Source organism: Teleopsis dalmanni, chromosome 2, assembly GCF_002237135.1.
Source record: "Teleopsis dalmanni isolate 2A chromosome 2, ASM223713v2, whole genome shotgun sequence".
NCBI lineage: Eukaryota > Metazoa > Arthropoda > Insecta > Diptera > Diopsidae > Teleopsis > Teleopsis dalmanni.
Genome location: NC_051847.1, coordinates 43478351 through 43505976, shown reverse-complemented (window position 1 = coordinate 43505976; position 27626 = coordinate 43478351). Strand labels below are relative to the sequence as shown.

The 27626-nt window shown below is 29.0% G+C and overlaps 1 protein-coding gene across 1 annotated transcript; it reads left to right on the top strand.

Annotated features, from left to right (window-relative positions):
* Nucleotides 1-746: 746 nt before the first annotated feature.
* Nucleotides 747-27177, top strand: LOC119674409 (sodium channel protein Nach). Its single transcript, XM_038085547.1, has 9 exons — nt 747-1339; nt 16466-16663; nt 18106-18390; nt 18600-18836; nt 18915-19069; nt 19892-19957; nt 20047-20138; nt 25476-25581; nt 26606-27177. The coding sequence occupies exons 1-9, from the start codon at nt 747-749 to the stop codon at nt 26713-26715; spliced, it is 1842 nt and encodes a 613-aa protein (XP_037941475.1). The 3' UTR covers nt 26716-27177.
* The last annotated feature ends 449 nt before the right edge of the window (nt 27178-27626 follow it).

Below are 27626 nucleotides of genomic sequence, written 5' to 3'. Positions count from 1 at the left end.
CTTTGGTTTGAACTTTTGGTTTGAAATAGGCCGAGCACGAGCACTCCTTTTTATCTTTAATATTACGTAATATGGAATGAGAGACAGTCAAAGCTCTTATAGGCTTCTGCACAGGTACTGTAATTTACTAACACAAAAAAGTTTGTTTGAGAACCTTACTATGTTAGAAGTACACAAACCTGCTAAATTCTAATATATTTCAATATGTTAACACATTTAAGTCGAATATTTTATAAATTATTTAAAACCGGAGCAATTAGGATTTAATGTATTTGTATCTTAAACGTTTGTGTAAATTTACTTAAATTATTTTTTAAAGTTATACTTAAACGTTTTTTACTTATCTTCTTTTTTTATTATAGAAATATTGGTATGTAAAAACTAATTAAAAAAACTTTATATACTTGACTTTAATGACTAAAAACAATTTTTGTTCTATTCTTTATCCGAAATTTAAGTTATTTGAATATTGTTCGCAATAAAATACTACACTTCAAAGGCATTAAAGTATCCTTTTATGAAATCCACTTCATTCCAGATCTGCTGTACTACAAAGATACCAAAGATTACCTACACAAGCACGAAAAGTGAGAACTTTTTCAAATAATAAACATCAAAACAGAAAACATACCGATTATCCACTGCTCAAAGGAAAATTTTGCAATAAACACTACTGCATAACATAACACATTCTATAGGGATTTAACCATTTTAACCACAAACGAGTTGGTATCATTAGTTGGAAAATGGTACGTGCACGTCGAAGCATCTGGGACAACAATGACTACAATGAATATAAGCTCCAAAACAGCTACATTCAATCAAGCGATGAATCCGTTACATCTGGATCACTGACAGCTTCCACTGCATCCTTGTTAGGTCCACAACAATACAATTCATTATCACTAGCGAACAGTAACAAGCCCAGTACTTTAACGGAACCACCGCCACCGCAATACTCATACGCACTGCAAAAGCAAAATTACAAAAAAATATTACTACCCGGTGCAGCGAAACGGCTTAATCATGCAACTGCAGCTGTGATACAAGTGACACCATATGAGAAAACATCTGATGATAGGAACAGTGGCGGCATCAATGATGGTATGCTAAAGACAATCGGCTCACGCATACAGCACAGCATACGACGCATACGTCGACCACGTCAATGGCAGCAACCGACAAAATCAACGGAATCACATGATGCAAACGCTTTAACCGCTGTTTCCACAACAAGCTTCTATGAAAAAGGCAAAGCGTTCATTATTGAATTTTTGCATGATTCATCCATACATGGCTTCATTTATTTGGCAAAAATTGGATTAAATTTCATTGAAAGGTTAGTATAAACTTCATACCGTAAGCCAATGTACTTGCACTTTTATGCCACATTTTCAATAATTAAACATTTCCATTTCACTTGGCGGTGTTTAATTTATATATTCAGTTATTCAAAATACATATAGAACTCGTTTTATATACATTGTGACCGAAAGGTTTTCGGAGGTTCTCATTTAAAATTCGCGCGCTGTATATTTTTCGATATTTTAAGTTTATGTAGTTTGGCAGCACTGTCCTTAATTACTATGCCAAAAATGAGCGCGATCTGTCAGACAGTTCGTTTACGGCAGCTGTTGAAACCAGTTCACCTCAGTAGTGCGTTGCGAAAAAAACAATGGAAAAAAATATTGAACAAAGAGTTTGCATCAAATTTTGTTTTTCGAACGAAATTTCGTGTGCAGAATCGTTGCGAATGCTACAAAAGGCTTATGGGGAATCAGTTTTATCGAAAACTCAAGTTTATGAGTGGTACAAAGCCTTTCAGGACTGTCGTACGACCGTCGAAGACATGCCGCGTTCTGGACGACCTTCGACCTCTACCACCGACGAAAACATTGAAAAGGCAAAGGAAATCGTGTTCAAAAATCCTCATGTGAGTGTTAGAGAGATAGCACGAGAGCTAGGCATCGGTCGTGAGATGGCTCGTTTGATTTTGGTGGACAATTTGTGTATGCGACGTGTCAACGCCCGGCTTGTTCCGATTCACCTCAATTTGTTCAACATTATCAACGATTTTAAGGCCAAACATTCAATAAATACCATCGAACAGCCACCGTATTCACCTGATCTTGCACCGTGTGACTTTTTCCTGTTTCCCAACCTCAAATTACCACTCAGAGGAACGCGTTTTGAATCCATAGAAGACGTAAAACAGAATTCGCAGAGGGAACTCAAAGCCATACCGGAAAGCGCCTATAAAAAATGTTTTGATGATTGGAAGAAACGTTGGCATTTGTGTATCGCTTCTAATGGAGCATATTTTGAAGGAGATAAAATAAATATTGATGAAGATTAAGAATTTTGCGTTTTATTTATTGTGACCGGAAACTTTTCGGTCACAATGTAGAACTTATTCTAGATAAACAATATATTTAGATTTGAAATATTTTAAAACCAGTAAAACTAAAACGGAAACATGTATTACGAGTATATTCAATTCAATTCAAATTCTTCATATAGTTTACTCATTTCGGGTCAACCGATATACCTTCTGCTCAAATAGTACTCTGATTTTGTTAATAAAACACAAATTTAAATTTTATTCCAAATTTATTTTATCTCCTCCTAAATATGCTTCTTCTGAAGTGATACACATATGCCAACGCTTAACTCAATCTTCCATACACTTTTCGTAGGCCCGTGAAGGTATGGCTTTTAGTTCCTTCAGCGAATTCTCTTTTACCGATTCAATCGTTTCAAAACACTTTCCACGAAGGGGCAATTTGAGTTTCGGGAACAGAAAAAAGTCGCACGGTTCCAGATCTGGCGAATATGGTGCCTGAGTGTGACAGTGGTATAGTACTCTGATTTCTTCAATTCCAAGAGTATCTAGGAGCGCTTTCTTGAACTTAACGTATAGCCAAAAGTCATACGATCCAAAATTTGGTGCAAATGATAGGTTTTCAAATTATATGAATTGAATGAGTAATTGGTTTCGAAAAACCAATGCATTACACAATGGTACACTATTGTAATACAAAGACTGCTTGTCCTTAAATCGGTGTCCTTTTGCGAATAGCTTTGCATAAATGTTACGTAGAACCTAAATAATATTTATTATCAAAACTTCGGTCAGTGGAAGAAATTCATACTGAACCCCATAACATACATAAGAGATCAGAAAAGTATATATGTAATTATAAATTTTTTATTATTAATTATTCATAATTATTTTCATTAAAATTTATTTTTGAACTTTAAATTACTCACAGTGTTAATAACTTTGTTAAAAATAAAAATAATATTTATATATATAATTGCATCAACACTAAAACCCGAAGTCTTTATGGACTACTCAAAATACTCTTCTAGGAAGTAAAAAGCAGCGCAATTATTGTGCTTTCACTCTGCTTCTTTCTCCTAATTAGGAGTCTCCAATTTCACATAAAATAATTAAACTTTTAAAATATTTTTCTTTTACATTTTTATACGAAAACAAAAACTTGCTTGGAGATTATATCGTAACAACATGCACGGATGCATGGATGCAAGTGGATTCGTTGGCAGGAATGGCCGCAATAAACCTATTAACTTGAATGCAGCAAAGTACACTGTGCGTAGGTGCCGTTTCCATATCAACTACCAATTAAGTTAGGGTTATCATAAGCCACAGAGACAGATTTTCCGTACTTTTGTACACAGATTTTCTATTTTTCATTTATATTTCTTTTTTTTTATTTTTGTAAATTTTATCCTGATGATATTTTTGCTTTTTCGTCCTTTTTGGCAAAACTTTTAACATATTAACCCAAATCCCACTCGACTTTATGCAAATAAGTATTTTGCATAATGAAAAACAACTTTTTACATTTATGTATATTTTGCTTATATCATTTTTATTTTTTAAGTTATTTACTTTGGCGGATGTATCTGCAAAACCGAAATTAATATTAAATTTTTTGAAAATATTTTGATAAATTAAATTTGTTTTTTTTTTTAAATATTTTCACATTTGCAATTAACAAATTGCTTTGGCGGCAATGCATTGGGATAAATTATTTGTGTAAAAAACAATTTATATGATATATATATATGTATATATACATTTAGTGTGTCTACTATAATGTAGTAGTACTTATAGATTTGCGTATACCAATATATCTATTAAATTTTAAATTCAAATACAACAAAAAGTCATATATAAAATAAAATGCAATTCATTAAAGGATTGTTCGTTTCCATAACATTGATCCATTAAGATATCATTGATTCATTTAGTATATTAATAAAATAATATAAAGGCAACATAAAGCGTCGAGACATGCTTTATTGATATAATGTTGACTGATTGAAAGTTTGATTTACAGATAAATGCGCTACTAATCATATCATAGCTTGATTATAAAATAAATATTATCTTTTTAGCTAAACAAAATTTAAGGAAAATAAATAATTAAGAGTAGAAAACCTATATATTTATAGAAGGAGAAGCTCCAATAATAAAGTAAATGTTTGAAAAGAAATATTATATAAAAAGTTTTGAGAGAGGTCTCAAAAAATAGTGAACTCCAACAACAAAAATTCTTTTTTTTTTTTATTTTTTTTATATTATTTTAATTAATTTAATTTTTGGCTTATCATACAGCTTTTTTGAATATTACCAAAAACCCATTATCAGAGGTCTCGGAATTATTTCTTATATTTAATATTGTGTTTTTTATTTGCAAATAATTTTTTGAGACTGCAAGTACTAAGGGTTGAGCTCGTACCCTGCCAAATTTAAAGCACAGAGTCAGTGTTCATGAGTCAGAGTCATGTTCCACTTTCAAGTTTTGTTAATTTGCTGTGAAAATTCATTAACAAATTCACTTGTTGTGTTACATTAGAACATTAAAAGGAATTTGCAAACCATAAAATGTTGAAGTAAGAATATAATAGTATATGCAGAACCAAATACAACAAAAAAATGTATCATTTAATATATGTAACATATAAATATGACAAAGCAATGATTAAAATCGGTTGGTCATATTATAAGTATGCAGGATAACAAACCACAGAATAAAACTATTACCCACAAGTTATCAAAGAACAAAAGAAGAAGACGACACAGCAGATGGATTTAAGAATAGCGCGTCTTAGTATAGATGTTTGCAACTAAACAGAAAATGCAATAAATCTGTCAGAATTGGATGCTATCATGCCACAGGCTTAGGTCTTGTAAGGTGTATTACTCCATGGGTTACAATAATTCAGTAATTCTATTCTACACATGTACTTCTTTCAATTAGTTATGCAGTACTAAATACAATTAAGTAGCAATTTTTTGTCAGAGATTGGTCATTACATTTCATGGCATAAATTTATCAAAGTTGGTAGTTATCGTGTCACAGGCTTAGGTCTTTTCATAATTTTTACTCCATACCTGATGATATTGTAGTAATTCTACTCTAATAATTTCTCTTAGTTAGTAAAAGAGTACTATATACCATTCAGAAGTCATTTCTATTGCCAAAAATTTACCAACAAATATCCAAGAAGTCCAAGAATAAATAAATTTTGACATTAGTGATATAAATTTTTAATAGTCGAACATTTATGATTTTATTGGTTTTAGTTATAAATCAGAAACTAGTAAAATCTAGTTTTACCTATTGTGTAAATATTGATTCAAAATCTTGGATTGTGAAAAATTTTTTAGCTGTGGTCAATATTTTGGTAAATAAAAAACGTTAACTTTAACTATAGTGCTTTTCCATCGATTATGTGTGTCATATGTATTATATAGTCACCCGAAGTCTTAAAAAGTAAATTATAGCATAAGTAAATAGCATTTGTAGCAAGGCAAGTCTAGTTGCTATGAAATTTTAGGGTGATGTCTGAAAATTACTGCTCCCAACAGATTTAGATTCTGCTTATATGATGAATTATAGCAAATGGTAATGAAATAATGGTATTTAAAGAACTAAGAAATCTTTTTAGATGACTATTTCTGACTAGTCTAAAAGTTCTAAAGTTCTGTACTGTTAGCTACAGCAGAGCTAGTTATAACAAATTGTACGCCAGAATTTATGGAAATTGCAATTAAATATTTTTTTTTAATTATTTAACTTTGATTAAATAATTATAATTTATTAAATTAATTACTACTTATTAAATTAATTTTTAATTATTAAATTAAATTAATAATTTTTTATTATAATATTTTTTTAAAATATTTTAGCTTCAGTACTCTACTCTAAGTTGTTACCATGATCGAATATTCATTAATTAATAAATCAACTATTAATTATTAAATTTATTATTAATTATTAAATTAATTAAATAATTTCTTATTATAATTTTTTGTAAATATTTAAGCTTTAGTGCTACTACTCTATGTTGTTGCCATGATTAAATGCTTATTAATTATTAAATTAATTATTAATTTAATTATTAATTATTAAATTAAATATTAATTATTAAATTAATTAAATAATTTTTTATTATAATTTTTTCAGTACTGTACTCTATGATGTTACCATGATTAAAAACTTATTAATTATTAAATTAATTATTGATTATTAAATTAATTATTAATAATTAAATTAATTAAAAAAATTTTTATTATAATTTTTTTTTAATATTTAAGCTTCTATACTGTACTCTATGTTGTTACCATAATTAATTTCTATTTAAAAAATAGCAATTCAATAAATATTTCTCTTAAAATAATATGAAAAACATTTTAACTAATATCTATGAGATATTCAAAGTATAACAATACTAAGTCCACTGCCACTTACCACTAGTATTGGTCCACTACATATGTGTTCAATAAAATATTTGGCAAAAGCTAATAAGGATATGAACATAATCACATTAAATAAAGGACAATTGGACAAAGAAAATATACATACATGGTGTTCTAAATAAACCTTAAGTAAAGCAAGGTGTTATAAATATACTTCCCGAAAATATTTGAAAGCTTATAGAGCGTGCATAATTCATTTGGCAATATTTACGAAATGTCATATCTTGAAAACAAATAAAGATAAAAAAATATGTGCATTTTTGTGGAATCTCACAGTGTAAATAACGCAACGTATATAAGCTTTGTTGTATATACAAACTTTACGTACAATTCCACAGAAATATAAAGAATTTATGTGTGCGTTCAGAGAGTAAAAATATTTGTACTTACCACACCAATTTCATAAATTGGACCTGCCAGATGACCACAGTTTATTTGGCATATATGTTTCCTTCTTTATTTTTGGTTATTTATTTGGTTTGCATGTTTGCTGTCATGATTTCTTTGTTCCCCAATTTTGTATTAAAAGGACACAATTTATTCCGCTTCTAAGCTTATTTATTTTGCTCAAAATAAATCGCCTTTGAAGAAACAAACTTAATCAAAGGTATTGCTTTATGTTTAATTAAACCTGAAACTATTTGTCATAATTTATTTGGACAAAGTTTTCAATAATTAAGTATTTTCACGCACAAAGGCTTTTGAAGAAATTAAAACAAACATTTATTTAACATAATTAGTTGACAACGAAATATTTTGCAATAAATTTATTACTTATAGTGGAAAACAATAAAATAATTAAAAATATCGGATTATTCATATTATGGTTCCGAAAGTAAACATAAATAAAAAGCACTTGTAATCAAGATTTTAATAAATTTTTTTATTTCAAAATGTTGTGTATATAATACTGTAAGATATTATATACAACATCATAGCAATCTTTTCCATGGGGCATCTTAGAGTACTTCTAATGCTTCTAATGGCATTTTCTATATGGATTCAATCTATATTTACTCTCAATCTGTCAAATTTTGTTGCCCAATTGAACGTTGTTAGAGTAATTTAACATTTTTGTATTAATGATGGTAGGCATTTATATTATACCGAAATACATATCATATCGTATCAAAAAAATCATACTCTTTATCAAAGAATACTTTTACTAGTTATATCAGCTAGTTTTACTAGCTATGACTAGTTATATCAGTATATAGCTGGCTATAGCTTTACCATTGCTGAAGAGTATTCATTTGCAAAGCGCATATATTTTAAATATTCCATTGCAAAACCTCACAAAAAAGTCTAGTGGCAACAAATCGTATGATATTGGTGACCAGTTCACATCACCAAAATGAGATAATTAGATAAGTTAGTTTACTTGAAACATTCCGATAACTACGTTTATATTTATGATGAAAACATTAAGTTCGCATTACGATAATACTCAGAAATCACTGCTTTTGTGTGCTTTTTTGATTAAATATAAAACTATTATTTTATCCCAACCATTGAATACAGGCTACTGTGATTGTATCCCACAATATGGAATGTTACACCACCGGGAAATAGCACGTTTAATAAAGCTCAAAACAGAAGGTGTTGTGGTCTTATGGCACCATAACATACTATTACTGTTGCAAGTGCATTTCTTCAACATTTAAATCTTAAAAAAATTGACTAAAAAATTAAATTACTACCAAAGCGGATGATTTATGTCACATATCTAAACAATCACCACCACAAGTGACTAACTTGAAGCAAGCACATTATAGCCAAAATACAACAACTGAAGCTTGAAACCTCTATGTTACACTAGGTATAACAACATTATGAATATAACATGGAAATTTCTTCAAGAAACTCAACCAAAAAAATACTGAGTGGAAACAATTATTTGCGCCCCATGATTCATTAGAAAGTATCCACCGCAGTATACAAATCCTGCTAGTTAAATCTAACTTCAATAATTTTATAACATCATGAAAATAAACAATAAAAAGTTGACAGAGCAATTTAACGCCTAACCCAGAATGATTTTAATGAAATAAGGTTCTTAATACGATATAATATATAAAGTTAGGTTCTTAAGTTTCTTAATATAAGCTTAACTCATTTTATTTATATAGATAAAATGAAAATTATACTAATACTACTTCAAAATTATGCAATACTAAACCGAATAAACTAATTGATTAGTTCCAGAATTTAAGAATCTTGATTATACACCTTAATCCCTTTCAATATATTCGGTGTATAAGTTATAGTATTCTCAAGGCCATCGAAATTGTAATATTATTGTATTATTATAAGATGAAAAATACTTTGAAACCATTAGTAATATTAAAAACAATTTTGTATATGTGCACTATTAAGACAATGAGGCAATAAAATGCTTTATTCAAGCAGTAAAATATTTATAAATATTCTTATTTTCCTAATAATTCTTATATAGTTTAGAATATTGATTCTATCTATAGCTTCAAATTTAGGTTGAAATAAATGTATTTTGCGATTAATACCGCTTATATTAATATATATTTACGATGAAACTGAATTTTCTCTGTTCTTCTACTTCGTCATTTATGATTAGTTGTAAAAAAGAAATAAATCTGAATCCCACGTTGTATAAGTCCGATTAATATACGCCAGATGTCATTAGAAAGATGAGATTTCGTTTCATTGCTCCCTCGTTCAGTGTCTTCGATTTTCTATGAGCTTAAATCTGCACAAGAAACCATTACACTTTTACAAGGATTTAAATAAAGCTGGACAGATAAGGAAGCTTGATGTATAGATGCCACACAACTTAACCCAAACAACTTATGGACAGAATTTTCATATGTGAATTGCTGCTGAATCGCAACAAAATTAACCCAGTGCTCCCATCGAAGTGGTTGGTAGCTGATGATGACTAACGATAACGTCAAGCAAAAATGGTTATGGTCGAATCGCGTTAAGACGGCTGAATCAGTGGTCAAGTTTGCCACTGTCTGAAGAAGGCAATCACTCAGAAACGGCCAGCTTTGGCGAATATCAGAGGAATTGTGTTCCATCAGGACAACATTATTGTCCAGTTTATATAGACATTATAGTCCAGACATGGCACCAAGTGATTACCATCTGCTCCTATTCATGGCGAACGATTTTTCTAATCTAAAACTCGCTTCAAGAGAGGATTGTGGAAATCGACTGTCTCAATTTTTCGCCAATAGGGACAAGGACTTCTATGAAAGATACATAATGAATTACCATCAATATGACAAGCTATTGAAAAAACCGAATCATTCTCACTATGGTAAATAAGCTGTCCATTTCATGCAAAAATAATGGATTTCTCTTTACTACACCTATTATTAGTGCTGTTAATATAATTCTAATTTATGAATATTGCTTATAGTTTACAAATTTGTTTTAAATAGTTTAAGTTGTGTTAATAAATATTAATATTAAACATTAAATATTAATATTAACGGTTAGCAATATAATTATCATAAGCGTTCTACTTACTATTATTTAAAAATCCTATTTATTCCCTTCTATTTATTCTACGAATCTATTAAATAGATTTAAATTTTTATAGATAAAAACGTTGTTGTGACTAATTAAAAAATGATTTTTTTTTTTGTTTTAATTGAAATCTAAATTATTTTTTAAAAATAATTGTTAATTTGCAAATTGACATTATAAATTATAATTATATGCTTATAACCCTTGAGGTTATATGGTTCATACAAAATACTAATTAGAGGTTATGAGTTAGTGTTTTTTGTTTCAAAAACAAAACTATTACTTCATCTTAATACCGGATCTTAATTGCTTGTTTTTATTTCGGAAACTAAAAAATCTGTCAAAATAATATAGCATTGACAAATTACAAACAGGACTGTTATAATAGAACGCCCAGAACTCTTAGAATGCCCGGCACTGATGCACAAGCGAAAGAAATACCTAGGAGGGTGTTTCTGGAAGCACAGGGATTTAGGGCTAGGAAAGGTTGGCTTTAAATCAGACTTGGAGAAACAATCCAATCCAACTAAGTGGCATAATAAATATCTTAGGTAGCAGTATAATATTCCTTATCAAAATAGAATAGGAATATTTGTTAAAAATAATGTATCCCTTTAAATGTTTAGTAATGAAATTTCATCCATAAAACTCCACAATACATAAAAAAAATATCTTCAATCATTGAATGAATTTTAGAAATATCGCTGTTGTATCTTTTATACTGATCATAGCAAACCTAGAAAGATTATAAGCTTACCGACCAATTCACATTTAAAATGAATAGTTTTTATTGTTGTTTTTATTAAATTAGCTACAAATTAATCAGCAAATTATTTTTAATTTTATTTAATTTTTTAAAAATAACCGCTATGTTTTCATTATTATATCGAAAACTGGTTAAATCCTTTTGGTTTCAAAATTTAACTTATCAAAATAAATAAACCAAACCCTATTGTTCTCATAAACCCAACACAAAAAATATATACAAAAATTTTTGAAATATAATAAAAAAAAAACTACAACTAAAACGTGCAACCATTTCAAATGCCAGATAAAATCCTAGCATAAATCCCCCGAAATATTGTAGTTTAACTGCTTACAACCGGACAACAAACCCAGCAATCATTGAACGACCACTCCACAGTCCGTGTGCCTTGCACCCACTTTCAGCACTTTGTACTGAAATGTTATCCACTAATTATCCCGTACGCTAAACAATTTCATGCTGGTCCATTTTTATTTACTGAACTCGTACTTTTCCGAGTATTCCTACCGAAGCGTTGGCATTTAATCCTTGCGCATGTAATCCTGTTTGTCATGTCATGTCAGTTTTAAGGATTTATTACCGACAAATAAAAATGCTTTCAGATATTTCGTGTGTAATTTTATGCATGAAACATACGGGAAAAAAACGAGTGCTCCAAATGCGTACGTTACCATTGCCAACCTTAACAACTGGCTCAGCCGCATATTCTGCCCTGCCATCTTCCACAAGTCCCCATAATACCTTCACATATGCTTCAAAGGAAAGTCGTTGTTTAGTTTTAGATTTTGTTTACTAATTTAAGTTGTACAAAACTTTTATTAAATGCTCTTGCTTTATTCAAGTGTGGAATTTGTTTGGCTTAACATTACAAGGAGCTTTTGGATTTACTGATTTTATGTAAATGAAAAGGGACTGAGATACTAAGTTTCACTGAAGAATTCATTATACGAATGTGCATGAATAAAGTGATTGGTTAAAGGGTTACTTTTTATATGTGGCTTAATCTGTAACAGGGATTATATGTAATTTGAATTTAACTATTATATGTACACATAAATCATTTTGAAACTATTTGGTAATTCCATAATTAAGAAAATTAGTAAAAATAATCTGAGCATAAAACCTTTATTCAACACATTCAATTTAGACTTACTTCTTCATTACATGAGAGTAGAGTGAACATAACTCCAAATAATTGAAGCACATATAGAAAAGGTAATTAAATATTGTTTAAACGAATACATCAAATAAGAGCAATTCTACACCGATTATAAAAAATCTCGGACCTATAGATTAGTTTGTCAACCTGAAGAGAGAAGTCACAGCAAAGAAGAAAGCAAGAAAAACTTTAATTTTCGGTACCAGTATTTAGTATCAGTATAGTAAGCAGTATAAGTTTAGTAGTATAGTACCAGCAAATATGGTATATACCAGTACATCGCATTTATGATATGAATTCTCATGGCTGCCTAAAGATTACAATACGTCATACTTAGTCCTTTTAAAACATATAAATGAGTAATAGTAGGTTATCATGAAAGAGTTCCAAGAAGATTTACATTTTCTGTAATGAATTTATGTTATATTCGATGTTTATTCTAAACCCTTCAAAGCACTTTCCTTTGACATTATGCGAAATATAATATTATATTGTTGCAAAACATCTGTTTATTTGAATTTACTTTTTTTTTTTGTTTGAGTTTAGAAAAAAAAGACATTGAGATTTAGTCATACAATCCAACATTTTTTAAAACTCAATTCCCATAAACTACATAACATTACTATTTTCTCAGCAACTTGGGTAATAATAAATCTTTCATGGGCAAGCTTTATCTGCCTAATTTTATAAATATCTTCGTCGCACTGTTAGAACTTCCAGCGATATACAATTTCTTCAAACTCTTTTTTGGAAGATTTTGCATTTCGTATAAACTAAGATCCAATATTTTGCTATATAAAAAAAAAACACGTACACTACTATGACATGCGGTTTGTGTCTTGACGATATTGGCGAGCCATGCTTCTTCAAAAACATCAAAACTGCAATTGTGACCGTCAGTATTCATCTTGAATGACTTCTTAATTGCAAAAGATGTGAATATTATCTGGAGAGAATTTGATTTCAATGAAATGGTGCCAGATGCAAAACTTCTAAGAAAACCACTACTATAATATATTCTATTAATTACAATATAACATAATAGATAATTAGCCTTATCAGAAACTAGGTAATAAATTGTGCAGACACCAAGAAAATGCGGTGAAAAAGTGGAGGTCTGGACAAATCGATAATCACAAAAGCATGACTTGAAATGCCAACTTAAAAGGTACCCTACTTGAAGTAATCCGAAATCGGATCCAAGAGGAATTAAGTCTCGCAGAAGAATGGGTGTTTTAGTCCATATACTACATATTAACGTTAAGGAGTCGAACACACCATTTCACCTCCTCACCACAAAAAAAAAAAAATATTAAAATCACATAATGGATTCAAAAAAAGGGATCATCATACTATCTAGCGACAGATATTGGAGGTACTTTCTGGAGGAGTACTGGACATGGATGAGCTATGTAGACAAATCAACCTTAAGAACCACTATTTGTTGAAATCAATCTGAAATAATTGAAAAATGGTGAAAGACATGTACTCTTATATAAACTTCCTCAAAGGTTAATCGATGACATATGTAAATAAATCAACCGGGACTTGAAATTGATCATCTACATGTACAAATCAGTCATGAGAATCACTATTCATAAGTATCCGTTTCAAATAATTAAAAAGTGACGATAAATTAGTGCTCCTGTAAATAGTTTGTAAGCCGTTAATATAGTGTCCGTTTGTCAAAAAGTATTTGTCACATATTTTTCCAAAAACTTATCACCCGTTTGAAAAGAAGAGATCAGACTTTATTTATTTTTATGTATTCTATTTTAATTCAAATGTCTACACCTTTTAAGAAAACATCAATATATTCACATATAGATTTATATTACTAACACAGTTTTTGGAACCAACTCTAATTTTCGATACCATAAAGTATTGTAGATATTAATAGTCAATAGTCCTACTTTTGAAAATAGAAGCGGCAAACAGAACCTTTTTTCTTTTTTTTTCGATTCCTTTTAATCGAAATGCAATACCACTAATATGTCATCCTAGTTATTGTACACAAAATTCATTTTCTTTACATAATTTTTAAATTTATAACTTTGAGCAATCCTTTTTTTCCTCTATATAAATCTATTATAAAAGTAAACTGATCAAAAATGCTACGAATACTCTAGATAACTTATATAAGTATTGTCAGCTAAAAACAAACCATTAGAAATAATAACTTACAAATCGTTTTTTGTAGTTCAACTTAATTAAAACCGGAATAGTCCGAAATGTGATAATTCATAGAGTCTACGACTAAAGCAATTTCATATATACATCCAAGTACATATCCAAGCATCCAAGACATATAATTTTAAAAAAACTTCTTAAATTTTTACTAAATTTTTTTTTACATTCACGAATAAAAACTTTTTGGACTCATTTTTTGGCTTTTCCTTTACGAGAATAAAGTTTGGAGCATTTTATCTTCATACCATCGACACCAATTGAATACTGGAATTGGTACGAAAAATCTATTTAAAAATCGTTTTGGCTTCATGGATTTCAGTTGAAATTCATATTTACATTTTTTTTTTTGCGAAACAAACAGTGTTAATGTATGAAAAAAATTTAAAAATGCGGAAATGATACGAAAAGTTAGGGATTCCACATTCAGAAGGTTTATGAGGCATCGTGGCGTCAAAATGGAAATTTACTTGTCTCACACAGTCGAGGAAATTCGCTATGCATTTTTGGATATCGTAGTTTTTAAATATACAAATTTTATTTATGTCTGAAAATTTGTGGTATATATTCAACTTTTAGTACATTTTAAATACATCGAATGTGAACCGAATACTTACAATTTGGACAAAGGAGTAATTATTACAAAGGCCTTCTTATTATTATGTTTAGGCTAGTTGAGTCAGTGCTCTTGAGCACTTTTACTCTCTATTAACTGCGAGATTTCTTGATAACCCCTCTCACGCCTCGACTAGATTATTGTTTATCACTTCATCAGACTAAGCAAGAATTAATCTCAGATCTGCATACCTCCCCGAGGAGCCTGTAACCATTCTGAGAATCGATAACGCAGTATTGGCAAGCCTATCAGTTTTTGTCAATAATTTTAGGCCTTCTTATAATGTCTGTAGTTTGAATATGTTTGCTTACATATTTACACCATATATTCAAAGGATGTGAAAACCAACTATCTGTGTTTATATAGTTTATATGTGATACAAATTCCCAGATCCACTAACCTAATCTTGAGTCTTTGACAGAATATATGAAGTTATTCTAACAAACCGACTATATGACTACAAAAAGTTTGAATTAAGTTCCAGACTTGTAAGCTACTACCTATAACTTAAAGTAAATAAAATCAAATAACTTGAAAGAAAATTTAAAAAAGCATTTATTTAAAAAAGTGCTACATTCGAGCTCAATACGTCCTTTATAGTGCAATGAAATCTATGCGTGAAATCACAACTGAGCAGTAGCAACATCTATAAAAGACTGCAGATCAAATATGATGATAATTTAAACCACTTCCATAAAGTTGATAACAAATGGATGTTTGGGTTCAGCGGATCGAATTTCTAACTGAGAACTCCGAACGATACAAATCTTCACTGAACCATTTGAGGTTCAAGCTTCTTATTTGGAACTGAAAATTAAATCACAATTAATTTTATCACAAATTGCAGTTATAGTAAAAAACAGATGAGATTTCACATATAGTGGCATAGCCGAGATTGATGACGAAGAAAATGAGATGAATGAAGTGATATCGAAATATTTTAAATATCAAATTGTAAATTCTACATCACTAGCAGATATTTTTGTAACAGTATTTTTAAATTTGAACAAATTTACTTAAAAAATGTTGTAAGTTGTATTTTGTCGCATTCTCCCTTGAATATCGAAGCTAAGCTTTTGGCTCATATTTTCGTGCATATTTATGAGTGTTGGTAACACTGAAATAAAAATAATGGAATACTCGTAAAGGATTCACACATTTTTTGTTCAGTGACTTCTTTATTTCTCTTGTTATAATTTTTTCTTTTACAAGTGCATAAAAAATATATAACTTGGATTATTATTTTTTCCATTCCATATCCTCTTAATATTTTTATTATTATGTGGAAGAAAAAATTTCCAAGCAATAAATTTTTATGTGCAAATTAGCGTATATCAAAAAATTACATATTTTTGGAGCATTTTATCGCGATGAAAGTTTTTTTTAATACGAATTATTCAAATTTTTTTTTTGTAATTTTTAATTTTATTTTAGGATGCTGTGGTTTGCCTTTATATGTGTTGCACTATTCAGTATCATGTCACTGAGCAAACGTACTTGGGAGCGCTTTCAAACCTCCCCAATGGTCATATCAATGGATCGGAATAAATTGGTTTGGAATACCAGTTTTCCATCACTTACAGTTTGTCCACATAAGCGTATCGATGAACTTAAAGTGGAAGAATACATAGAGTAAGTACAAATATTGGAATATAATTATTACAATTCTGAAGTAACAAATCAATAGTACGATTAAAGCAATCATAATACAAGATATATATTGCATATTCATACTAATGCCCTAAAACCATGTATGTAAGAAGATATATCTATTTTAGTGTTAATAACTAATAACAGGATCTTAACAGGAACCTGGATCAGGATCAGGAACAGGATCAGCATAGTAAGAGCAAATAGCAATTCTGTGGATAGTATATTAGCACAATCTCAAGCAGTAGAAAATTACCAGCAAAGTGCTAATTGGGAAGATCAATTAGCAAAGTGCTATCAAGCAGCTGTTTGTAAATTGAATTCAATCAGTAATTTTTAGGAAACTTTTAGAAAATGGCATAAATTATTAGCATTAATAGACAGCATCTGATATTTTCCAATAACAAATCAAAAAAAAAAAATTATTTAAATCCAATACTCAAACACATACATATCCAATAGATATATCCAATAGATATGTGAGTGAAGATACAAACTTTATTTTATTTTATGTGCCGGAACCCAGGTTTGATCAGAAGAAAATTTAATATCTTTTTAGCCCCCTTTTCACCAACTTTGCAGAGATGTTATCCACGAAATAAAGGTCATAGCAAATATTTTAGATCGATAGGTTGGGTCATTTTTTGTACTTAAGTGAGCTTTGGAATGCAAGGCCACCATTCCAATTAATATAAGCCCTTTAGCTGAACAAGTCCTTGTTGTGAGTATAATAGTGGACTGATAACAAATTCTCCGCCGAAGGGTGTTTTATGTACTATACTTCCAAAAAGGCAAGTAAACAGGAAATGATCAATATTATCGTTACAAAAAATAGAAATAAAACTTTTGGCATGGGCACGAAATTTGATATACTCGGGAAACTCAGACTTCTCGAGTACGACGATTCATCAATGTATTCTAATGTACCAACATGGCTTACTTATTAATATACTGAGGTTTAAATTTGTAATCTTTTTATAATAATTATACTAAAAAAATATATATATTAAAAATATATATATATATATAAACAAAAGGACGAAGACTTAGTAGTTTTAGTGTTAACTCACAAATAAATAAATATAAACAAATAATGATTTATAACAAGTAAATGTTCCAAATGGTAAGTCTAATTATTCTCGGTATTTTTAATATAAACATATTTTACTTCAAGTCTTGTGATTAAGTTTGATCAAAATGAGCATTCCCGGAAAGTCAAAAACGCACCAACACTGTTTGTGATTCGGCTTATTTAATTAAACAATTAAAATTTATATTTTTAGTTATAAGATATTATTAAGAAACATTTTTAAATAATTCTTTTTCAACTTCAACTTGCACTTATTCACAAGTACATCTTTACATACATACTGTTGAACTAAAATATTTTTATGTACTTATGATATGCAAAATTTTTGTCTTAGATTGCATCCTGAAAGTTTTGAAACCGAGGAGGACAAGGACGATTTCCGCATTTTTATTGAAAAACTTGCAAGTCTCTCTTATGATAATATTGAAACTTTACCATTAAACAAGACATTCGGTATTGCTAGTGAAAAATATTTGGAATTATTGTACGAACTAAAATGGAGTTTTGAACCGGAATTGAGTAGCGGCGCCGCAGTTAAAATGTTTATCTACGAAACATTAACGGAGTTTGGTATATGTCATTCAGTTAATTCTCTAGTAGCGCGTTACAATTCATTTGAGTAAGTTGAATAGCTTATTTATGCTATAGGTATGTATATATATATGGTATACATGTAAGTATATCATGGACGTGTACAGAGACTTATATAAGCCAGGGATTTACTTTGAAAACTAATTCAAAGATTAAAGAATATCCCAAATCGTCAGGAATATATATTCACAGCCCCAGTAAAATATATTCATTTTGCATGATTTTTCTTTTTAACAGATATTGGAAAAAAAATATGTGGAATTTACTTGCCCACGGTGATCGCGTTACTGTACATCCTTTAGATGGCGAAATCTATGCACAAATTATAAACCTCTCAACGGCATATGATGTTTACTTTCATTCGGCAGGTGATATACCAAATATATCTAAGCAACGCTACACATTTCCAGAAAGTGATTATACCACAGTTGAGTTAATAGCATTAGAAATTTACACTGCAGAAGAGGCTCGTGCGTAAGTCTCATTAAGATATATATCGATAACATTTAGTAGCTTAGAAATATTGAAACTATAATCCATATAATTATGTAGATTTACAACAAAACAACGTAAATGTCGTTATCAATACGAAGCTGAAGACATGTTATCGGCCCCCATCTATAGTTTTGGACTCTGTTTAGCTGAATGCCGAATGTTTTTTTCAATGAAAGTTTGTGGTTGTGTACCACATTTTTACCGCAATCGGTGTAAGTTTAAATACACAATATATATATAAAAAATTTTATTGGATTTCTTTAATTTGTTTCTTGATTAAACAGCATTAGAATATATATTTTTTTAAAAACATTTGTAATAATATCATTTAGTTGAGAAATCAGAGATTGAAAGTGGCTTTGGGAAAATAAACAATCATGTAATAGAGGGACTATATGTTTGTAGATACTTTCTATAAATATTTATACAGTGTGAGATAAACAAAAATACCCAGTTCTATATATTGCGGAACCAACAAGAACGATGCTGAGCAGACTTTCTTTAAATGCGAAAAATTAAAAGAAGTAAAACATCATAAGAAGAAATATGACTCATCACTCTCGAAAACGTCATTGGAAAAATATAGACACAAGCAGAAAACTGAGAAAAATGAGAAAAATAGTCGAAAATGTGCTCGAAAGTTGAAATAAAAATAAAAAAAAGTTCTGGAGACCGTGTCTAAAAATTTTATTTTGATAATTCTAATATAAAATAGGTCCGACTATCGAGATGATTCTTTTCAGTTCTCCAAATCGATTACTGTTCACTACTGCAACGACACATGACTATACGTTAAGTATTTGTCAATCTCCTCTCCACAAAACAAAATTAATTATATTCAATTATTTATTTCAAAGTTGATCCATATAAAACATTGTTTTAACATATCATAATATATCAGCATATCTATAATACTGTATTGACACTATATAAATTAATTATAATAATTATAAGAAGTGAAGATATCGTCATAATCATCATGTTTTTATCATTTTATAGATATTAAATTACAAAAAAATTTTTTTTTAATTCAGTAAGAAACGGACGAATATTGCCAGTATGCGGTCTGAAAGGTATAGCGTGCTTGTCTGACATTAAAAGTAAGTTAAATAAGTAATACTCTTACAATATATACATCATACAAAGGAATCAAGAAATCGGCTAATGAATAGAATATATAAATTTCTAGGTGATATAATTTCATTAAAATCGGAAAGATATAAAATCGATTGTAGATGCCTTTCGAATTGCGATGATTCCAATTTTTTCGTACAGTCGTATGTAAGTAAAAAAGTTTTTTAAAATTATTTCCAAAGATTTAACATAAATATATACATAGTTTCTATTAAATATTTACTATAATATTGATATATTCACTAGATATTGTGCATAAGACTGAATATACTCATAAGAACTAATCTACTTAAAATCGCAATCAAGCGCTTATGAACCATTTTAAAAGCTAGTATTACAGATGAAAAATCCCAGAAAAACATGCCTAAAGTCACATATAACACTAAAAAACACATAAAGCGTGCGTTCAAAGCGTGTCTAGTGTGAACAGGCTTTAAAGATTGTTCTGTCTTATTTGATACTTACAATAAATTTGATGTTTGCAATATTTGTGTTTAATAATTAAAAATAAATCTTTGGTTATTTAGCATCATCGTGGACTTTAAAAATATGTGTTTATTTCTACACATAATTTTGCATCCACATTGGCTTGTTTTTTTAGCAAAATTTTTGCATATAACCTTACTTTTTAATTATACATTAGAAATTTGTGCTGACAAAATTTGAAAGTAATATACACTTGCACTCAAACATAAAAATGTTACCAAAGTCAGTTATATAGATGACCAGTTGTGTTGTGATATTACAAATATCAATATTTTTTTCTGTATCATGGATAAACTGAAACAAAAAGAGATCTGTAGAGCAAATGTTGATCTCTCAATCGAAAATGTCATAAGAGAGCTCGCAGCACTTTTAAGCCATAAATAAACTTGATTAAGATAATCGAGTGCCAACTTCTGTATCATGGATAAACTGAAACAAAAAGTGATCTATAGAGGAAATGTAGATCTCTCAATCGAAAATGTCATAAGAGAGATCGCACCACTTTTCAACCTCAAATGAACTTGATTAAGATAATCGAGTGCCAACTTCTGTATCATGGATAAACTGAAACAAAAAGTGATATATAGAACAAATGTAAATCTCTCAATTGAAAATGTCATAAGAGAGCTCGCAGTACTTTTAAACCACAAATGAAATTGATTAAGATAATCGAGTGCCAACTTCTGTATCATGGATAAACTGAAACAAAAAGTGATCTATAAAGCAAATGTAGAGCTCTCAATCGAAAATGTTATAAGAGAGATCGCAGCACTTTTAAGCCATAAATAAACTTAATTAAGATAATCAAGTGCCAACTTCTGTATCATGGATAAACTTAAGGAAGTGAAATTTATCAGTTTAAACGATTTATTTACGTATAATGTTTGGAAAAGATATTAAAACATAGATTATGGATTATGAACTTTGGTCAAACAGATAATTAATGACGATTTTAGCCTTTATTTTTTATTGTGACTAACATCAAGTCTAGATCTTGAATATAAAAATTATATAGTATATTTTTGGACAGCATTTAAAAGAATTATGTATGGTTATGTGGTATAAAAGAATGTTTTGTATTGTTTCATATTTACACAAACATATATATTTATTTAAAGAAATTTATAAATTGAAATAATTTTTTTATTTTAATTTAATTAATAAACAATATAAAGAAGTTTGAAAAATAAATAATGACTTAGCGTTTATATTAATGCCCGACAAATAGCACCTCATTAAACGTTGTATAAAATGCATAACTGTTGTTGTTGTATTTGTATATATAAGTCTGTCGCCTATATAGAAAATAGGGACAAAATTTAAGAAATAACAAATAAATAATTTTTCAATTTATTCACAATTTGATTCTTTCATCAAAACACTAACAAATTTATAAACACCACATCCATTTCACATATATTTTGTTTATTTTTTTTGTGTATAAAATAATATTTCTATTAGTATACAATGTTGTTGTTGTAAGAATAATTCAATGCTTTTACCACAGCAACAACGATTTACCTTACTTTTTTTTTTCAAACCAAAGGTACTAAATCACACAATTCCTCTATTACTTTTTTCACCACGTTTTATCATTTTAACGGCAAAATTTTCAACACGCCTATGTTGTGTACTTGAAATTGACAACATTAGACAAAAACAATGCATTTATTTTGATATTCTTTGTTGCTAGAAGACATTATAATTGCGTTTATCTGACGTCATTAAAGCATCATTCATTCATTTTTTTTATGTTATTACCGTTTTTATTCAAATCATAGAATGTGTATTTATGTATTAATTTACTATTTGAATATTAAAATAATAAAATTTCTTTATTCGTATTTTTAACACAATTTTATTCATTTTTATTAACATATTCACATATTTATTTAAATAAAAATATAACACCACAATTTTTTCTTTTTAATTAGTTCAATAAATTCTTAGAAGACAATATACTTAAATGACTTTAATGTACATATTTTTAAGAGCATTTAAATATTATTTTAAGTCCATTATTATTTAAACACCCAATGACTATTTTATTTTATAAATAACGAGTCAATCTTTTAAATTAATTATTCAATAATTATCAACTCTCATTAGCGCAATTACTCCGTACCGACAAAAATAATAAATTCTATAAGATGTCGCAGTTCGCTCTTATACATTTCAGAGCTTTTGTTGAAGTATACAATCAATAGGTACACAACAACAATTTGTATTAGCCAGTGAACACAATCCACATCTTCCTGATATCATATAATTTGTTATTATGATTTTAACAGAAATCAATACAATTCTGTTAACACAAGTAAGATCAGAGCATGTATTTTAAATATGTAAATATGTAAAGAATATATGCATATGTGCATATGTTACTTTAATTTTTTTTTACATTACTTGTTTTCTTGAAATAAATAAGCAAACATTTTCTTCCATTCATAAATTTTACAATAAAGTGATCTGCTGAAGGCAGTAAAAATTGACAACAATTTGCATTGCCTAGTAAAGCCGCCATATAAACATTAATTCAAAATACATGCTCTGATCTTACTTGTGTTAACAGAATTGTATTGATTTCTGTTAAAATCATAATAACAAATTATATGATATCAGGAAGATGTGGATTGTGTTCACTGGCTAATACAAATTGTTGTTGTGTACCTATTGATTGTATACTTCAACAAAAGCTCTGAAATGTATAAGAGCGAACTGCGACATCTTATAGAATTTATTATTTTTGGACTAACTTAGCTTTCGTGCTTAAAGTCCAGTGCAGATGTTTGTTATTCCTTCTTTACACAAGCTTTAATTATATGCGTGAAATGATCTCTCTTCACTCAAAAATAATACATTCTACATATATATAGAATATATTATTTTTGCTTCAGATGATACCGTTTCGTGGTTTTATATTACTACTTATAAAAACAAAAAATAGTACTATTAAATATTAACCCTTTTTTTAAACTATAATAAATTTATATTACCTACATTAAACATGCTCCTTTTTTATTAAAAGTTTATTTATCTTAATGCGTGGATTGATAAACTAGGTGGATTGATAAATAACATAATACTAAAAATACCATAAATACCATAAATAAGTAATTAAAATGCATTTTTTTTTTGTAAAATTATATTTCACACTTTCCCTTTTAGCTTCTTACTTCGAATCCAAGGATCTTTCAACATTTGGATACCTTTTAAATAATGTGATTTATCAAGTCCTCCAAAACATTCCTCTGTTTCCCATTCCATTATATCATTTGGTGCAAATCATTTTCCCTGGAACCATCTTTATAAGTTTGAAAACAGGTAACAGACACTGGAAGTCAAATCTGAACAATATGGTGGATGAGGAAGCAATTCGTACCGTAATTCATTTAATTTTGACACGATTTTCATTGAGTGTGAGCGGGTATGTTAACCTGCAAAAGTAAAATTTTTTTCTTTGAAAAATGTCGTTTTTTCTTTATTTTCGCATTCAATCGCTCCAATAATATGTAATCGTAGTCTGATGTTATTGTTTTTCGTTTTTAGTAATCGAAAAATAGTCTATAAAATAGTCTATGAAAAATAGTCTATGAAAAATAGTCTATGAAATATATGATAGTCTATATAGTCTATGTAAATTATAGTCTATGAAAATTATTCCACTTAGGTCCCAACATACGAAAGGTAAAATTTTTCCAGCCGATTGTTGAGTTCGTGGTCGTTTGGGAGCACTACCTCCGGGCTCTACCCAATCTCAGGCTTATTGTTTTCCCTCAGCTGTGAAGTAATGGGTCTATGTTTCAGTAATTGTCATTACTCGAAACTCACAGTCAGCTAGATTGTGTATAAACATTTTTGTTTACACAAACAATGTTTTAAATGACGAAATCGTTGTCGTTTGGGATCAAATGCTGCACCCATCTTGCCGAAAGCTTTTCAATACCCAAATATTCATATAAAATATTCGATACACGTATTCGATTTACTCATGCAATTTAATTTTTGGATCATCCAACACAATATCGTAGATTTTTTAAATTTTTTTTTTCAGTTGTGATCTCTTTGGACGACCCTGACGCTCTTTATCAAAAACACTCGTACGATCACATTTAAATTCAGTTTTCCAATAATTTATTGTTGTTAGAGATGGGGCAAGATTGCCATAAACTAAATCCATTTCCAATTTGATTGCATCGTTGTTCATTCCCTTCAAATGGAAGAATTTTATTATTAAACGATTTTTAATTTTTTTCATTTTATAAAAAATCACCAATCAAATACTGCACATTTCATTATTGGCAAAAAGCTAACCAAACATCTGATAAAGTCAAAACTTTTACAACTGTCGTTTAAAACTTGCCAAATATACAATATATAATTGATTTTGTTCTGACGTTGCCACCTGTTGTGAAGTCTGGTAATTATCAATACACCTAGTATTACTTATATCGTTTCCGATTGACTTATCTAGATTTGCACTCGATCTATCATTTTTTGCTTTAATTTTGTGGCTCAATCGAACATGTTAAAGGTAATCTCAATAATCAGAGATTAACAATCTCAATTGTGAAATAACATAAAACAGCTGTTAATTTCAGAGTAATTTTATTCTTCTGGCAAAATATCTAGAGTGTTATAAACTAATCTCAAGTGTTATACATTTTGCCTGAGGTTAAACAAACGACAATAAAAACTATACTAAAAGTAAATCTCGTGTGAAAAATTTACTCTAGATTTACCAATGGAAAACGAGATATGATAATAGTGACTCAAAACATATTTGAATTAATTATAACAGAATTTTAATTGTTCTATATAATATATTTTTTAAATTATTTCTCTAAATATATTTTTTAATTAATTATAAATTTACTATACAATATATTTAATTATTATAAGTAATAAAATCTTTTTGTTTGAATTATTTATTTAATATTTAATAATTAATTATACATAACAGTATATTTTATATTTATTTGTTATTAATAATTGCAGCGATCTAGAGTTTGGTTTCTAGGCGCTAACCTCCAATGGGGCATTATAGATTATCCTAAAATGCAGCTGCGCCGCGATGTACTCTTCTCATTTGCAGATGTACTAGGTGAGTAATGTTTTATATTATATTAATTTATTGCATTTATTTTAATTAATTAATTCATAAGTTAAGATTTCATTTCGTAATATACACAAAAGTAAATAAATATATGAATGCAAAGACCTAGGCAATACCAATAGATCCCCTTTCTTTATAAATTTTATGTGTCGGTTTAAAAATTAAAAGTTATTAATATAAGTACTTGTTTTTTTGCAGGGCTTAAGGTATGTTTTTTTTGTTTTATATTACTTTAAATAATATAAAAACATTTCGTAATATATACAAAAGTAAATAAATGCATGAGTGCAATAGACCTAGACAATACCAATAGATCCATTTTCTTTATAGATTTTATATGTCGGTTTAAAAATTAAATGCTATTAATATAAGAACTTATTTTTTTCAAGGCTTAAGGTATGTTTTTTTTGTTTTATATTACTTTAAATAATATAGTTTTTATTTATTTCGTCATTGTGATATTACCTTTTAGTTGTCATTACGGGGTGCCCTCTGTTTTTTTTTATTCCGTTTTTACTCCGTTTATCAATTTTAATTAAAAACTACAAGTTGCTAAAAGACAGGCTCTCTGAAGACTCTTCAAAGTGTCATGGTACATTCGCACGAATGACATGCTAAGAGAACTTAGAATAGATCCGGTCAAAAAATACATAAGCGACAGAGCTCTGAAGCTATATGCGAAAACCGACAGGCTGCCCTACTTAGCACTATCTAATCTCAGAGTGTTTACTAACCGCACGGAACGGTACGCAGATCTTAGATCAATCACTGAATAATCACGAAGATTATGAGGAATACTCAAATTAGTCAGTGAGCTAGGTGGGACTCTGCAGAAACCCCCCAGCCATCATAGACTAAAAGTGCCCAGATGCACTAGCTCGGAAAAGGCTCAACATAAGACAATTTTAATTGTTTTTAATTACTAGTATAAATAATATACAATTATTAACACTATTTACCTATATTTTAAGATTATATAAATATAATACTAATTTGTTTATATCTCTTACAGTTTACATTGGTGGCTTAGTTGGATTCTTTCTTGGCTGTAGCGCTTTAAGCTTTACGGAAATCATATATTATTTCACGGCTCGTTTAATCAAGCGAATGTTTTTTAATTAAAAGTTTTGAAATCTTCAGTCTCACGAAAATATTCCACACACTTCTAGGATTATTCATACTTGATAGATGTATGTTTATGTTTATGTTATTATGTTTAAAACCACATACTTTTTGAATGTTAAAAATGAAATAAAAACAACATTAAATCAATTTAATGCTCTTAAATATTGGCCAGCAATCAAAACAAGAATTAATTGAATCAACTCGAAAAATTGGTTTTATATGCCGGATATGTCGCCAGTGTTTTGGTTCGTTGAAACTGCAAACACAAATATTCATGGAGCACTCGTATATCGGATGAAATGATTGGAATCAATAAGGAGCTGTTCTCCCCAAAACAAAACTGATGACCGTGCGTGTGTTGTTAATGTATTGTAACAATGGCGTCAATAAAATTATTGCCAATAACACAAAAACCCAAAAATATTTGGGGTTTTATTTCATTTTATTTGGCGACAAATTGTCAGCAAAATATTTTAGCAAGGCAACCAACCCACACCCATGAGTACCAGGGGTAAGCTTTGAATAGTCTCTGGAGTTAATAAATTTTCGAAAATAAACAATCAATATTGATTAAATAAATTTTATTTTATTCTGTTTTTTTTTTAAATAAAATTCATGTGAGATTAGTTTTACTCGTATATATGAGAATGCCTACTTCCAAGCCATTGAGTTTTTTACTTTAAAATTATTCTTTGGCAATATTTGGAGCACATTTTTAAAATCAGCTCTTAGCGAAAATATGACCATATAAGTAATGAAACTTCTTGAAGGTTTCCCAGCAGTTGCCACATTTATCATATTTAAATTGTGTCAAAAACTACTATGATCTTACTTTGTACTATGATCTGAGAAAGCCTTATTAAATTAGTAAAAGTTTATACATATTATATTGTGCGACGTTGGGACAG

Bases quoted from the DNA above. Each gene is read 5' to 3' on its own strand.
- LOC119674409 (XM_038085547.1), top strand. From the start codon at position 747: ATGGTACGTGCACGTCGAAGCATCTGGGACAACAATGACTACAATGAA. The intron at 19,070-19,891 runs GTAAGTTTAAAT...TTTTTAATTCAG, and splicing joins ACATTTTTACCGCAATCGGT to TAAGAAACGGACGAATATTG. The intron at 19,958-20,046 runs GTAAGTTAAATA...ATAAATTTCTAG, and splicing joins GTGCTTGTCTGACATTAAAA to GTGATATAATTTCATTAAAA.